We start from the raw sequence: 16,201 nt of genomic DNA, 5'->3' as shown, positions 1-16,201 counted from the left end.
ACACATTAGTAAGCTGCTTCATTGGTTTCAGACTGAGGACAAATGTGAAAGTTACCTGTTACTACATAAGCACCACTTCATATTAGTGAGGACACTGCCTGTTGGCAAGCCAAGTCTTCCACAAGCAGAATGTACATACAATATTTGTAACTTATGCCAACAAGATGATATCCATTGTAAATCAACAGCTTACTAACTGATGATGGCATCAATATGTTTGCAGTTCAAATGCTTACTGTATTTTAGTAAATGTCATACAAATCACTAGAAACATGAATTCCTCCTCAAGGAACTATTCTGGAAGTTTTCTAGAAATAATGACGTTTCTGGAAGTTCCTATGAGGAACAGAATCAGTTACACACAACAGAAAATCTTATTGATATCCAGGCTGTTTCTTGGTGTCCATTAGCAAACTTCTGCTTCTCAATTAATAGGTAACTTAGCCGTAAGATCTACTGGTAAAAAAGGAGATCTGGAGTCAGAAAGTGAGACTGGAGAGTCTGTGTTGGTGCCGACTTCAGCTGGTGAGTCGCAGGAAGAGCCTGCACTGCTTCTGTGGTCATCAAGAGCATGTGACGACAGACTGAAAACAGAGTAACATCAAGATACAAGAAATGAGGTACTTTTTCTGAGAATTTTCAAATACTAGCTTCCATTCATTATAAAGCCATTTTAAAAATGAATGTACATCTTTGAAGGAACAGTAAGCCACATGATTTGAAATAAATCTGCAACTACAGACTTTGCAGTCACTTCCAAACAGACAGATAACCTTCTACCAATTTCCTCCTTCAGCTGACCCAGAAATGGTGTACAGAATAGAAGCACCAGGCTGAGCAGGTCACTGCAAGCTCTACCCCATCTCCTACAAGGTCCTGGGCTAGCATATATCCAGAGGCTTCTTTTGCCAGGAAAGCAGATGTAAACTGTACATACTTCAGTTGTACCATTCACTACATATTTCACAGGACACAAAATCATAACTGGAGGTGATCTATCATCAGTGATAGAGAGCATCAAAATGTTTTTTAAAATTATCATCTCCTAAAACCAAGATGCAACAACTCAACCTGCACTGCTATGCCTACTGTGAATAGAGTGTGCAAAAAAGGTATGTTTTTAAAGTACCTATAAGCATCTTTATCAAACTTTAAAGTAGCTTAAAACATCTATTTTACTATTGTCACTGCAATGGGCTCAAAGCTTGTGCAGAGCTAGGTGTGTTATCTGAGAGGCAAAAAGAACAGAAGCACTGTGAACAACCCTGTCTTGATAGTCATGTGGGCACACCCTATGTATTATTAACCTCTTGACTAAAATACTAAATCAAAATTCCTTGCTATTTCAAGTCCTTACGATTTTTAACGTAGCAGTTTTTATCTCCTCCCAGCAGGGAGGGTCAGACAGACTAATCTGCCTACATGACTAAGAGCAAGGGGAAAAAAAAGAAGAAAAAACCCAACAATCCACCCACAAGCATTAGCATTCACATTTGATTACAGCTTGAAACTAGACTCCAAAAATTGCCAGCCATGAGATACCTTTTCCTAAACATGCTCAACTCCCATACACATGAAGCATGTTAACAGTCAGTCCTAGCGAGTATAAAATTGTAGTGAATATTACTGCCTGCTTACTGTGGTAATTTCAGTGCTGCAAAATTACAAGATGCCTGTATAAAAAAATAAACAACAACTTCAAGCATAATCATTGCTAGATGAAAAAAGACTTGCAATGCTTCTGATGAAGTCGACACAATAAATAGCACAGCATTTACCATCCCCCAAGGTCTGCCTGATGTGAAACTTCAGGGGTAAGCATGTTGGTGGATCCTTGGAATAATTTTTTTGGATGATCTTCTATTTCTGTTACACCTTTGGTAAGAGATAAGGAGTGATAAAAATGACTACTCATTTAAACTAAAATCTACTTTCAATGTACTTCTACAGAGCAAACAGAATAGCGGTTCAAACTTATTACAATAGATTGTTACTTTATATGTAAAACATACTCATATGTTTGTATGTAAAACATATTTCAGTTCAATGCTGAAGTTTTAAAGACTGCCTATTTCTTGGAAACTTTAGTTCAAGCTTCAGTAAAGTTTAGTGAGTTATGAACTGAGCTTTAGATATCAGATGTTTATTCTTCATTAGCGAAGAATAATTTTGTTTCAGTTTATTCATCTAGCAGTTCACTGACTAGCTCCACCAAAGCAGAGAATAAGGAAAGCTTGTTTTCCTCTTGCAATCAGTAAAAACAAGGTCCAGGATTATCACTAAACTTACATATCGACTTTGATTTCCAAATACTCTTGAAGAAGGGAGGATAGATATATGCCTAAATAGGCTATAACAGAACTCAGAAGTATTTTAGAAGTTGGTGTTCTGTTACAAAGGTGAAGCATGAAGATATAAAAACAGATGCAATAAAATAATTAGAAGTTAAACTTCAAGAAAAATGTAGGAAGATAGAGAAACATTTCCCAATGAAGCTGTAAGGTGTCTACCAGGTCTCTGCATCAGCTTTTAGTTTTGAAGAGTGATTTTAAATCTACAGCATCTGTGTGCTTCAGTTAGCCAGGAATCTCAAAATTTTCCATTTGTTAAGTTAAATATACTAATAGTTGTATTTCTTGCTTTGTTAAGCAGGTTACATTAGTTTCTTATCAGATCTATAAGACTACAGCAATGGAGAGACATTAGAACAGAACAACTATTAGTTTTATGGAACAATAAAAACTTATTTAGCAATTTATCTGTTTTATCCCTACAAATAGCTCTATTTTGTCATCTGTAATACCTTCTAATTCTAGTCACTCTTTGAACTATCAGCCAACTGAACAGAATTATAAAGAAAGCTATATAAATTATTATAAAATTTACAGGCTGGCCTATTATATTAGCCAAAACCAAATACTGTACCTTTTCTTTTTATTGACCCAAGAACACTTGGTCGAATGCAATTAATTGGACTCTGACTTCTCCTGCTAAAAGAAGGCATATGCTATACTGATATCACCATTAATAAAGGAAGCCTGAAAACACGTAAAAAAAAATCAAAAGATACTCAGATAACAAACTACAAAGTGGAAAACACTAAGAAAATAGGCATTAAAACAGCTCATCCAAAATAAGTCCTTTTTTTTTTTTTTTCCCTTAAGACAGACCAGGAAGCAACCTTAACAGAAAAAGTTTAATCACATTATTTCACAGCTGGGGCAGTCTATAATCTCACATCTAGGCATTGACTAGATCTCAGCTGACAGGTAATACTTTGCTGAACTGTTAGGGCCTAATAAAATTTAACTGTATGCCCAGATCACTCAAAACAACATCCAATGCAACTAAAACCAGAATCAGTAACAAACCCTAAAATCTATCTGTTTGGGTTTTCCCCACTTAGAATTCAATTCAATTACTTAAGACATGATTAAGAGCAATACAGAGACTACACTGAGAAGACAGATGCCACAATGCAGCCCATTTTCCCGATGTTATGATGTGAGGATTTTAAAAAATATTTTAGACCATTGTAAAAACTAAAGCTTACATGAATATATAAAGTTGTATTTATGATGAGAAATCAATTATGTATATAACAAATCCTGGTATTTCAAAAGCCTACTGTGAACAAGCTATGCCAATTTTCTATTATTGATATGATCTGGTACTTACCTTGAAAATCGCCTTGTTGGACTTGGGCTAGGACTTGGAGGCAATCCACTGCTACTCACCAAACTTTGCAAAGATGGTGAGAAACATTGCTGAGAACAAAACAGTTTGTGTTATTTAGGTATAAACACTGTATCACACTCATATGGTAACAACCGATCCTTATCACAGATATGCAAGCAACCCACTACCAATTTAAGCAACCAGATAATATGCTGAGATACCACTTTTTGTTACTGAGAAAAAAAATTAAAAATTGGACAGATTCCATTTTCATGCAGAATATATGCAAGTTGACAAGGATTCATTTAGTCTTGTTAAAAAGACTATAGTTCATAAAGTAAGAATGTACGCCCCCACCTTCCTCTTATACCAAGAGGAAGGCAAAAAAAGGGTAAGGTTTATAAACCATAGACTATCAGCTGAACACTCCACAGAAATTCATATCCACAAGATGTGCAATTGCTAGCTGGTATTTTTTGGTTTGGGGTTTTACAGTTATTTTGTTTACTCTCTAGTTTCTTGTTTGCAGCTGAGGTAGAAAGGAGCAGGTGGTTTAGTCTTTTGCTACTAATTTGATTGAATTTATTTAGCACTACTCAAGATAAAACCATTATTACCACATTTTGCTCACCTTCCCTATTCCTCTGGTAGGCGAAGGAGCTGGAGAAACTGGGACAAAGTCTACTTGCTTTGGTGATGATGATTTTTCAAAATCATTGTCACTCTGTAAATAGGACATATAATTAATCTTACGAGCTAGTACTTAACATGAAAAGGACTGATCAGTGTGGAACTGAGTGAGATTCCAAGGCTATCCTCCATCATATTCACAATTTTTAGGCAGCCATTTATGGTCTTATGCTTAACAAAAAAACCCAAAACAAGCAAACAAAAAGCCGTAAGCATTATATGGTGATATATATCAGTCTAAGGGACCCACATGTATCCTCGAACAACTGATAATTCCATGTCTTGTTAGTATGAAAAATTGCTTATCAAAAGCAGCTATATACTAACACCTTAACTGTAGGTCAAACTATAAAAGGAAATGTTGACATGAGAGAGTCTCTAGTGTCCTGATACTGATAATAGAAACACAAATTAAAGCATGAATGCATTACCAGGCTCAAGCTCTCTTCCCATGAGTGGCTCATCTGCATTGCTACTTGCACTTCTCTATAAAGAAGAAAAGAAATGTATTGTCCCAGGCCCATAGAAGACTGCATTAAGTATTCTAGTTTGCCTTAATGCTTACCTTTCATGTACTGTTTCTCTGTTCATTAAATTCATTCCTTCCTCCTAAAAGATTAGCAGATGAAAAATTAAGACAAAAAAAGCTTTGCTACAGCAAATCAGAAAAGCTCATTTAATTTCGGTATGTGGAAAATTTATTTCAACTCAGTAAAGGAACAATAATCTTAAGCTCTCACTACATAAAAAGCAGTGAGGGGGAGAGAATGGGAAAGAGAAGTAGCAAGAGAGACCATCACGTAAGAAGTGCTTATAGGAGTTGATTGTTTCTCAATCAACTTTTTTCGTTTTCATTACTATCCAAGAGGTAATTACAAAACTGAACAATGATAATACGAACCAAACTTTTTACATATGCTAGAGTATCTTTATGCAGTCTATTACAGATACTAGAAAATACAGCTACTGGAAACTAGTACAGATAATCCTCAAAAGCATGATCAGATCCACTGATCCCTACCTTATTCTATGTATTAGTAACTAACTGAACTCTGTCAGCGTCTCATTTGCAATGCAGTTGGGTTTTTTTCTAAAATTCCCATAAAAATATTATTAAAATGGATCAAAGGTGTAAAATTAAACTAAATGTCAACACCAAGTTAAAGTACAAATTTGACTCAATCCCCTCTTAGGTACACACCTTTCCTTAAAACTACCTGAATACTGTCCAGTCTGTTGAGTGAATTAGTAGCTTCCCTAATTCAGTTCAGTTCAAGAATAAAAGTTTAATTAAGCATCTTCACAATCCTCATCATTAGGAAGAGTCTTATTAACATAGTTCAACTGTGTGACTATTTGCTAATATTTGAAAGAGATCAAAAGTAAATCATACATGTTCTCATCTGTGCCAGTAAGTATACAGGACATGGAATTTCAACTTGTGAATTTAATGATCAAACACAAATTAGGAAGTGTCATTGTTCACATTAATAAATGTATGGAACAAGTATGAATACAGAAGTATTTTCCAAAAAAAGTGAGTTATCAAACTTTCCTTCATGTAATATAGCACAGCCACAGTAGTTCATTTCCTTGCTCTCAGCACATCTACATATTAATGATAAGGTTTTTTTGAACAGCTCTACAACTAACCTGAGTGCTTCACAGTCACTCTAAGCCAGTAAATTCTTTACATAATGAAAGCAAGCACATTGTCTTCAGGATTACTATGCACACACCTTAAATATCCGAGGTGGAAAGCAGAAGTGCCTTCTGTCACTTCAGACATCATACCCTGAACATGCTGTCCAAAGCATTAAATTGTTTTCTTACTTTCCACCCTGTAAAAATCAAGCCTATCCATTGAAAACTAGCAAGCTAAAAAAAAAAATTATATATTAAAAAAGTCAAGCATCTTCAAGCCAATTTTATAAACATCCTACTGTCAAAAAGTCGACATCTAAAATGGAGGAGCCACAAGAGTTTGAGCTTGTTGATTTTAAAACTTGAGTCTTTAGACTGCGGTCTGTTGTCTGGTAGCAGTGCTATTTAAGCCTACTCAGATATTTGCCACCCCCCTCCCTTCCTAAGTGTTTACTCTTGTGCCCTTCCCACTCCGCTCATGCTGTGACAGCACAAGCACAGTGATCTGGATAAGAAAATTATACAGATGAAAAATAGCCCAGCCAGAAGGGTCCAAACTATTTTTCAGCCAGAGCTTCCTTATCCAGTTCACTTTCTGGCTGCACAAAACTCTTGTGCCAACACAAATTAAGGAACACTTTGTTATTGGCCCTCAATATTTACCCTGGCACTGCTGCCAAAAACTTGGTGAAACTTTACCCTAAGGGTTTATATTAACAATTTCCTTTCTAAAATGTCCATTTTAAGAGTTATCTTTCTGCTCAAATCTTCTTCTCACTATAAGATGCATTCTACTTCATGAAATTTGGAACACTGCAGACTAGATACTGCTTTTACTTTTGAAAAAACCTTGAAGTGATAGACTGCTGCAGACTCTGTCCTACAGTTTCAAAAGTAAAAACTATAGCCATTCCAAGGACATTACACATTAACGGCAAAAAAAGTATAAAACATTTAAAATAAAAAAAATTAGAATCTGTGCTTACCTGTTTGATTTGATGAAGACGGCTGCTAGGAATACGGATAGGAGAAGATGGCACAAACTGCAAAACAAAGCCATATACAACTGAAACACACTTAAAAACTACAGGAAAAAGGAGAGAAAGGGGCAGGAATGTTAGTAGCCACTCTACAGTGGTATCCCAGACTAAAAAAATGTATGGTTTTGGGTGGGTTTGTTTTTTCTTTTTTTAAGAAACCCAGCATTCATGACATTCTCAGCATACACAAACTACATTAATTACTTGCAAGAACATGGCAGTTAAAATTACAAAGCAAAAATGACAAATTGTGCAAAAAGGTTTCTGGATTGTCTGCCTATAAACAAGTACTTTGACAGATTAAAAATACCAGCTATTAGAAGGGTAGCAAAGATACCTTCCTCATGGTTTCTCAAGAGCTTCATCAATTCGGGTGAAATCAGAGAGGATGTCACTAAAAATGGTCTTCTGTTAATTTTGTCAGTTTTGCATCAAGATCTCACTGGAATACTATGATCTAAAACTGCATACTCAAAACCAAGTAATGAAAAGTGATTATTTCCTCAAAATATAATTTCCTTTCATATATTTCCCATCCCTCAAACATTTGACCCTCCGTTGACTTTTGTCATAAGCCATCCAGGAATCAAAAATTCAAAACTTGAGTCAGAGAGGTTTCACTTACTCTCTGCAAGCCTGACAACCCCTCCAAAAACAAGGTGTCTTTAAAATTTTCAGCAAGTAAGGTTTGTATTTTTACTAAGTGTTTATATACTTTATGCAGTATGAGGGTTTATCAGCTTCACAAAACATTACTGGAGCTCTTCATTATGCTGAAGTTGGAGAACTTAACAAACATTCAGTTAACCATTCACTGCACCATCTTCTCATCAGTGCCATGGAGAATACAAAGATGTTGCTGTCTTACACAAAAGGTCATGGTAAGGTATCACAGATTATCAATGCTTCATATGCTGAGAATCCTCCCTCTAAAAAAGACAAACATCAAGACATCATGCCCTTTTTCTCACAAAAGATATTAGCTTATCAGACTCATACAGAGGATGTCTAATGTTTGTGCCAGAATTTAGTCATCATAATATATACTACGAAAGTCTAATGGCTATAATGTTTTGATTTGCTACTTCTTAAGTCCAGTTTAGGTCAGCTTTACTATTATACCAGGCTCCAAAAAATCCTGTGCATCTAATAAACATTCCTCCAAGCTGTACCAGCCAATGTGGACCTTGAGTTGACCTTGATTCTCACAGAGAAAAGGATCTTGACAATAGTACATTCCTGCCTATTCACTCTGTCACTCCGCAGTTGAAACACATTTGTTCCACTCATCATATTCTAATTTTATGACTGTGATGCACATACTTTAAGGTTTGACATTAACAGAATATATACGAAAGCAGTGGCTTGCAGTGTAAAATAAAAATTATAAAAAGATAGTATTCTCCTGCAGGATCTAATGCACTAACTAAACCCACTAACTCTGAGGAGCCTACATCCCACCTCCAACCAGTCACAATCCTTGCTTTGTCAATACTTAAAACTCACTTTTTCCCTGTTCATAGTCCTTTGGTTCAATTCTTGTGAAAAGAAACCTCAGTCACTTTTAAAGGATACTTGCTAAAGCAGACGGAACCCATTTGTTAAAATTATACTACACAAATCCCCAATGTTTTAAGAGACCACAAAGCTTAATAAAAAACATCACAAACTATTAGACTACCACATGGAAGAGAAACACCTTCCTTCTCTTTCCTCCCTTCTCCAGTATGTTAGATAAGTTTTTTCAGGGAAGGTAAGGTTCCAGAAGTGCCAGTTTGGCAGACAGCACAGCCAAAGTGAGCAGTCACCTGCCCCTGAAGCCTCTGCCCTTCCATTGCCATCCCTGCAGTGCCCCCTGTCTTCTGCCAGCACAAGCATTTGTGGGGCCACGCAGTGAACCCTAACAGGGAACCTACCCACTTTAAAATTTACAAAAAAACCAACTTGTGCTGAAATGGCACCTAAACATCTAACCACGGACTAAAATGCTTTGCTTAAACAACAAAACAAAACACCCAACCACACAAACAAAACAAAAACACACCAAAACATTTACTCACTAGATGCCACTGAGATCTTCTGGAAGGAAATAAAACAGTGGATACTGAGCCTAGTTGACCCTTCCTTGGCAATTACATGAAGTGTCAGAAAACTGCAGATTAAGACCCAGCCAAAATGGTGTTGCTGCCCCTGTAGTCATCATTATAAAAGAGCTGGAGTCTGAGACTCGGAGAAGCTACTCAAAAAAGAAAAGATTTTAGAATTCAGCTGAGCAACTGGGACAACCACAACAGCCCTGAAGATAGAGCAAGAGAGAGTATGCCCTTCAGTTCTCAGAGCATTGTAGCAACTGCCATTGTTCTCATGACAGTGAACGCAACACAGATTAGACAAATACTAATCAATTTTTTTGCATGAAATTCAACAAAACATAAAATTTTAGCTGTATTATAATACTAAATTAACAAAGTTTCAGTCACTTACTGAATCTTTTCTTTCTCTTTATTAGAGCTTACACCACAATAGAACTTGGATTAGTTTCCCTAAATACAAAAAAGTGGTTTTTGAAGTACACTTTATCATCTACTTACTGTAAAATTTAGTTTACCAAAGTAGATGTCATCTAGCTCCTTAGAATATCTCTAACATCATAAAACTACATTTACTTCTTTGCTGTAGCAAGCATACCAGTTGAGGTTGCTTAGGGTCCTTAATGATGGAAGTTCAATTATTTCCACAAAATCATTCATCTGTGGATGATCCTAGTTTAAAACCACAGAAGGATGACAATCTCTGAGCTCCTTTCCAATTCCATCCCCCTGCCATCTTCAACAGAATCATAAAACCAGACCATAATTCAAAGGAATATATCAAAATGGAGAAAGCACTGATCTAGCAGTCAGTGGAGCACTTGATTTTTAGCATAAGTAAAATTTCAGCTGTATTTTGTGAGCACCTGGTCAGCCGAGACTGAAGAAAAAGGTTAACTTTCAGGATCCTTTTTAATAACCTTGAAGTGAGGTGAAGGGTTACAAACACCATCCCATGGAGATGAGAATGCTGGCTCAGTCCAAAAAACTGCAACATCTATTAGGGGCAGCCAAAAGAGCTTGCCCATCAGTGAACTAGCTCCTGCTTCCCAGCAAGTTCCAGGCAATGCACCCTAAATCAGCATCTTTTTTACACAAACATTTAGGATCTTCAAGAAGTAAACACAATAAACTGAGCTTTCACCTTTGTTTCTCCTTTGGTCTGACCACAACCATAAAAAAATCTACCCTAAGCTGCCACCCTAAAACCATATATGAAGAGAGAGACTTTTGTTTAAGAAATCTTTACCATAATACGTTCTATGGGGTTTCATATCCTAGCAGGGTTTTATATCCAAGCAGGCTTTTCTACCAGTCTTCCTAGACTTTTACGTAAGTATCCCAGTTCTGTTACAGATGCAAACCTTTAACTAAACAGCATCAGTCAAGAAAATAGGAGAGTATTCTTCAACCACTAACATGGGGCTAACAAATTATTTCTAAAGCATCTTCAAAAGGTAACTAAGAAAAACAGGATAATTGATGTTAGCATTACAGGGACTTCGTTTCCCATACTTAAAAGAAAATTGATACTACTCCCCTCCTGCCCTGATATAACTTAATTTTTCCAAAACATTAATAATCAACTGAATGCAGCTGGGTGTTATCCTGTGTCTACCTGTTTCTTAAGGCTGTCTTAGGGGAAAAAGTTATGTTTCTGGTTATACATGATAGTCTGACCAAAATTTCCTTTTGGTTAGAAGAAATTACTACCCCATGTACCCTAACCCTTTAAGGGTTAGCAAACCATGCTCTCTCTACATGATCTTGTGCAGGTGTTCTCAATCAGTCAAAATCACACCCTTCCTACCACAATTTGTATGATACTAAAACGCAAGATACACAATATTTTCTCTGGGTTGAAGCAGCATGAATTAGTATTTTAAAAATTCAGATCTGTGAAGCTGTAGTAACAGAAGTCTGACAAAAGTTGAAATTGCAAATGAGCGTCCCCAGGAGACATGAAACCATTCATTCCAGAAGTCTCAAGATTCATGTCCTATTAGCCAGTGCTATCTTGTTATGTCAGTTGCTGATTACAGCAGTCTATTCTGTCATTACTGTATAAGAGACAATTTAACATCAGAGCATCACTGCCTGTTTGTTTTTTTTAAACATCAGAAATGATTAACACCTTGATTCCTGCACAACAATACATCTATGTAATTAGTTTTCCTTGCAAACTACCTTCCTTACTCTTAGAAGGTCTGCTTGCATTTTATAAACAAAGTTTTGATCACAATGAAGTATAAAGTACTCTCCAACACCAAATGGTCTATAAATAACATTCCACTATAGCTACAGCATATTAATGTCACAGTCTAGAGCCTTGTTTCTGAGAATATGTCATATTAGTTTCACAGACTACAATCTCATTTTCTTCTTTAATCCCGTTTGCACACTTCTGCTTTGGACCTACTGCGGTTGGTCTAATAGTTTTCTTACCAGACTATGACGATTCATAACTGTGGTACTGTTCCTGCGGGTTCGCAAAACGTTAGCCTGGAACACCTGTGAATTATCGCTGTGAAAAGAAACACTTGTCAAATGCAAAAGCCATTTCCTTCCTATCAAAAAGCACCTCTTAATATAAGCTCAGTTTCAAATGCTATGACAGCTATGATTTCAAGACAAAGCACTTGAGAGACAGGTATGTAAGAACTCTTTCAGCTTGTTGGCAGAGAGTGGCAACCAAATTGCTCTTCCCCCAAGTCCCAGCTACTTCAATTAATGATTTTAATTAAACATATCGAGTCTTCAGAATAACTGAAAAATTGTTAAGACTGATCATTTCTGTGGGAATTTATTATGTTTGGAATGGCTGCAGCTTGCATGTTACCTCGAACGTCATTCAACAGAACAAATTTATAAATGGCATATAACCAGTAACTGAAAGCAGCTTCAATGCCATAGATAAAATAGAATTTTAAAAAAATATATAGTATCTTGATAAATCTTATCAATATGAACATTTAATAAGTTCTGAACTTTTTTCCTAGGAGAGGTTAAAAATTAAACATACAGTAAAGCCAGTTTTTAAAGCCTGAAGACTTTTTACCACAGTCACAGTTCTAACCAGGAAGCAGCGCATCCATTTAAGTAATGCAGGATTAATTATTTGATATAAAGTAAGCTCCTTTCTCAAGGCAACTTTAGTTCTATTGATTCCTAAAGCAAGTTTTACTGGTCACCACCAGGGTTATCAACAGCCATTGATCAGCACTTAATGATCGTGACTGCAGAAATAAAGTTTTATGGTTACTAGAATAAAAATTTTGAGCCACAATCCTACAATCCCCATGCCTAAAAATCACCAAGGAAATGCACAGGCAAAAGATCTAAATGTAAGCTTGTAATTAGATCCAAATTACAAGAAGTCACTGGGTTGTATCTTTTTGTTTCAGCTGCTAGCTTGGGATGAACAAAAGCACTACATAAATACAATTTCTTAAAACTAATCTGACCAGTAGTATTACCTTGTTCTAAAGACCGATAATCATAATGCACTTCCAAGACGCAACACTATCAGAATCCTTCAGTTTAAAATACACCAGTTAGATACACGTTTTAAATAGCTTTTATCAAGCTGTAAATAAAAAATAAACAAAGCTTATACCATGAAATAAAAGCCAATAGCAATTGGCATGGGCACTGCGCTTTTGGCCAAGAAGGATGCATTGACTCTCTTTCTCTAAAACATCAAGTACAAATGACCAGACATCACTGACAATTTTCAAAGATGTTTCACTCAGTTTATACCCAGAAGAGATCAAATAGTTGCCATTTGATAGCAGGTGGAACAGGAGAAATTTAAGGGATCCATGACATGATGCTTAGAGACAAAATTTACTGGCTGAGGCCAACAGCTACAACTTCCTTTTAGTGTAAGTGTACTGGTTGATATGCAAACACAACACAAACAGTACATCCTAAAATCCAGGGTTTGAACAGAGAAAACAAATTGGAATGATTCTGTAACACATAACCATAGACTGAGTCCAACAGTCAGTTCTAACTAAAAGAGAAGGGAGGGAGAGAAAGAAAAACTATAATATCCTTACCTTTAATCTCCCTGGCAAAAACACCAGAGCTGGTCAGACCTCAGACTTACCTTTCACAGTTCCTATTAAAGATCAATTTTATTTGGCATTAAAACAAGAACTAAAAGTTCTGTGAAAGGTAACTTCTGTGTTCTAAAATATTCCACTTAAAAATGTTCTCTGGCTCTATGGTAACTTAATTCTCCAAGCTCCTTACTAAATTTTTTAATGAAGAAGTCAAAACAGGAGGCAGAGTAGAAAAAGCAAGCTGTTCAAGAGCAAAAGTTTTTGTTTCAGTTTACCCAACAAAGCCATTCTGGGAAAAACCGAAGCTTCTTGCCAAGAGCTGCAACCTTGCAAAAACAGTATTCTGCTGGAAAATTCCTAACTAACAGGCAAATCACTGCAACCACCTCAAATTAGTTCAATGGCATTTCAGTTTAACTCATGTAAACACCTAATGTATAGTGTATGCACAGTTTCAAGGCAAGAGCTCAGCCTTATCCTTCTACCTGCTCAAACCTTGAATTAAATAATTTTTTTAGAGCATGGTTATGGAATGCTTTTTTCTTTTTTAAGAGTCAAGGGTCTCACAGTTTGTAAGAAACAACTTATAAAAGACTGAGATTATAAAAACGTTTCGACTCAGTTACATAATTAGTTTACCTGCTCAGAAATCTCCCTGAGGAACAACTGCCATTCACAATACTTCTATACTGCATGGAAATGTAAACTGATAGTTATGTAAAAGAATCAGTTATGTTTACTTAACATTAAAACATGACTGAATAGGAAAGAATTAGTATTTCCTCTGAACTGTAATGTACTGTTAACCATTTTGGTACAAAAGATTTATGAGATTTGTTTGTTACTTGATATCTAGTTGCTTACAGAAACATTAAGTTTAAGAAAAAAAAGAAAGCACAACAGAAAGTACTTATCATGTATTACATTATGTTTTAGAAAGTTTATTGTCAATACGTTCTCTCAAACTGCAGACATACTCCTAGTAGCAGCACATGGACCACCCTGAAGTTAGATGGTAGCATCAGGTAGCAGATGGGGGCATCTCCCAACTTCACAATCACCCAGAGGAGGCAAGAAATAGCACTCTGAGTTATAACCTTAACCAAACAGAAAACTATACAAGAGACCATGCACATCTGAGAGCTTTCCCTCTAGCCCTTGCCTGGGACTGCCACTGTCTCTGCCCTGTCATTTGAAGAGAGCTAGACCTGGAACATACGGCAAACATCCAACCCCCCTTGCAAATACCACCTCCCACAGGCTCATGGCAATGTGCAGTCAAAATTGTCTAGGCAACTCCTTGTGTTTCTCCCAGTATTACATACTAACAAAATTAGTATCATCCAGAAAAACGCCAGGGCAACTGACACACTGTTTTAGACTAAATGTAAAACTTATGTATCTTTCAAAGTTCCATGAAATGATCTTCACCGAATTCACCCGATTGTTCTAAAATCATTTACTGTTGTAATTGTACACAGCACAGCGATTTTTTTTGGTCAGACTTGAACCATTACACAAATCACAGAGATTGCTGCTTTATTTATAGTAACGGCCACAACCTTGACGCTGCCTACTGTATGTTTCTCAGCTACACAGCAGACCTAGATGAAAACAAACAAAGCGTTTTAATAAAGCTACAACACGCCTACCTAAGCTTTCCTGCACACCTCCGCACTTAGAGGGGTGTCTTGCCAAATTCCTCCCCGCTTGGGACACCGGTCAGGAACCCACGCTTGCCCACACGCCCAAGGCGCCCCAAAGCATCACCACCGCTTTGCGCTGCGGGACGGGCGGCGAGGAGCACACCTCTCAGGCCGGCCGCATAAACACAGTGCAACCCCCGGGGCTACAGCTGGGGCGGCGATGGACTCCGTTCCAGACACAGCGGCAGCCAACCCCCTGCCGGTCCCGGCGGCCTGAGCCGGGGCGGGCCCAGCCGCCGCCGGGGCTCCGGGGCCCGCCGCCGGCGCCGCAGGCCAGGCCGGGCCGCGCTCACCTGAGCCCGTGGATGAGGGGGGCGCTGTTCGATCGCCTCAGGCCGCCCCCGTCGCTCGGGGCCGCGGCGCTCCCCGGCGGCAGCTCCAGGTCCAGCTCCATTTTCTCCTGAGCCATCGCGGCAGCGGCGGCTCCGGCTCCTCCCGCTCCGCCGCGACGCCCATTCACTGCCGGCGGCCACAGCGGCTCCTCATGCCGCCGCTCCCCCCGGCCAGGCGCGGCGCGGCCGCCCCTACAGGCCTCGCGGGCGACGCCGCAGGCAGAGTCCGGGGGCGCGCCGGGCCCGGCGAGGGGGGCGGCCCCAGCAGCGCCCCATGCCGGGGGCGGCCCGTTCCCCCACCCGCTCTCGCCGACGGACGAGCTCCCCGCACGCAATCCCCCCAAACGGTACCACCGCCTCACGTGAGGGGAGCGCGCCCCTTGGACCGGACAGCCCCCCCCCGCGCGCCCTCCGACGCACAGCGCGCATGCGCCACAAGGAGCCCCGCACGGCGGGCCCGTGGCGGCAAGGCGCATGCGCAGAGCCTCCCTGCGGCGGTGGGCCTGGGGCTCGCGGCAGGGTGGCCCGGTTGCCCCGGGCTCTCTGCTGCCGGGCTTGCGGTCAGACGAGTGTGTGGAAGGGTGCGGTTTTGGTGCTGCTATTCCCCCCGAGCCCCTCGACAACGAAAAATCATTGGGAGACGCGAGGCGGGATGGAAAGGCACAGGTCCGCCGCTGAGGTGAGGTGATCGCGGGGCTGGCGCGGCCTGCCAGCAGGACTGCCCGCCGGGGGCGGGGTGCCCTCGGGGGCCGGGGCTCTCTTGTGCCTGGAGAGGTACAGCCGCAGCTCTAAGAGGTGCGAAGGCTTATAAACGCAGCCGCCTCCTGCCCAGGGGTGCCTGGCCCGGCTGCTGCCAGTGGGAGAGCCCAGGCCGGCCGTTTGGCCCGCAGCCCCCCGCAAAGGTTACATGCGACGAGCTCGGCGCTGAGGGACAGGTCCTCAGTGCTGTGGAAG

The 16,201-nt window shown here is 39.4% G+C and overlaps 1 protein-coding gene across 1 annotated transcript; it reads right to left on the bottom strand.

The window, feature by feature from the left end:
• Positions 1 to 424: 424 nt before the first annotated feature.
• LOC309408213 (P2R1A-PPP2R2A-interacting phosphatase regulator 1) lies at positions 425 to 15,356 on the bottom strand (the record flags this gene model as incomplete). Its single annotated transcript, XM_082003999.1, has 10 exons — positions 15,209 to 15,356; positions 11,588 to 11,666; positions 6,999 to 7,055; positions 4,934 to 4,977; positions 4,800 to 4,854; positions 4,310 to 4,402; positions 3,679 to 3,767; positions 2,926 to 2,990; positions 1,779 to 1,875; positions 425 to 584 (listed from the first exon to the last, which is right to left on the bottom strand). The coding sequence occupies exons 1-10, from the start codon at positions 15,322 to 15,324 to the stop codon at positions 425 to 427; spliced, it is 855 nt and encodes a 284-aa protein (XP_081860125.1). The 5' UTR covers positions 15,325 to 15,356.
• Positions 15,357 to 16,201: the final 845 nt, after the last annotated feature.

This window comes from Phaethon aethereus, assembly GCF_964289735.1.
Source record: "Phaethon aethereus genome assembly, chromosome: 10".
NCBI lineage: Eukaryota > Metazoa > Chordata > Aves > Phaethontiformes > Phaethontidae > Phaethon > Phaethon aethereus.
The sequence above is the reverse complement of the archived record's forward strand: the minus strand, read 5'-3'. Positions and strand labels throughout refer to the sequence as shown.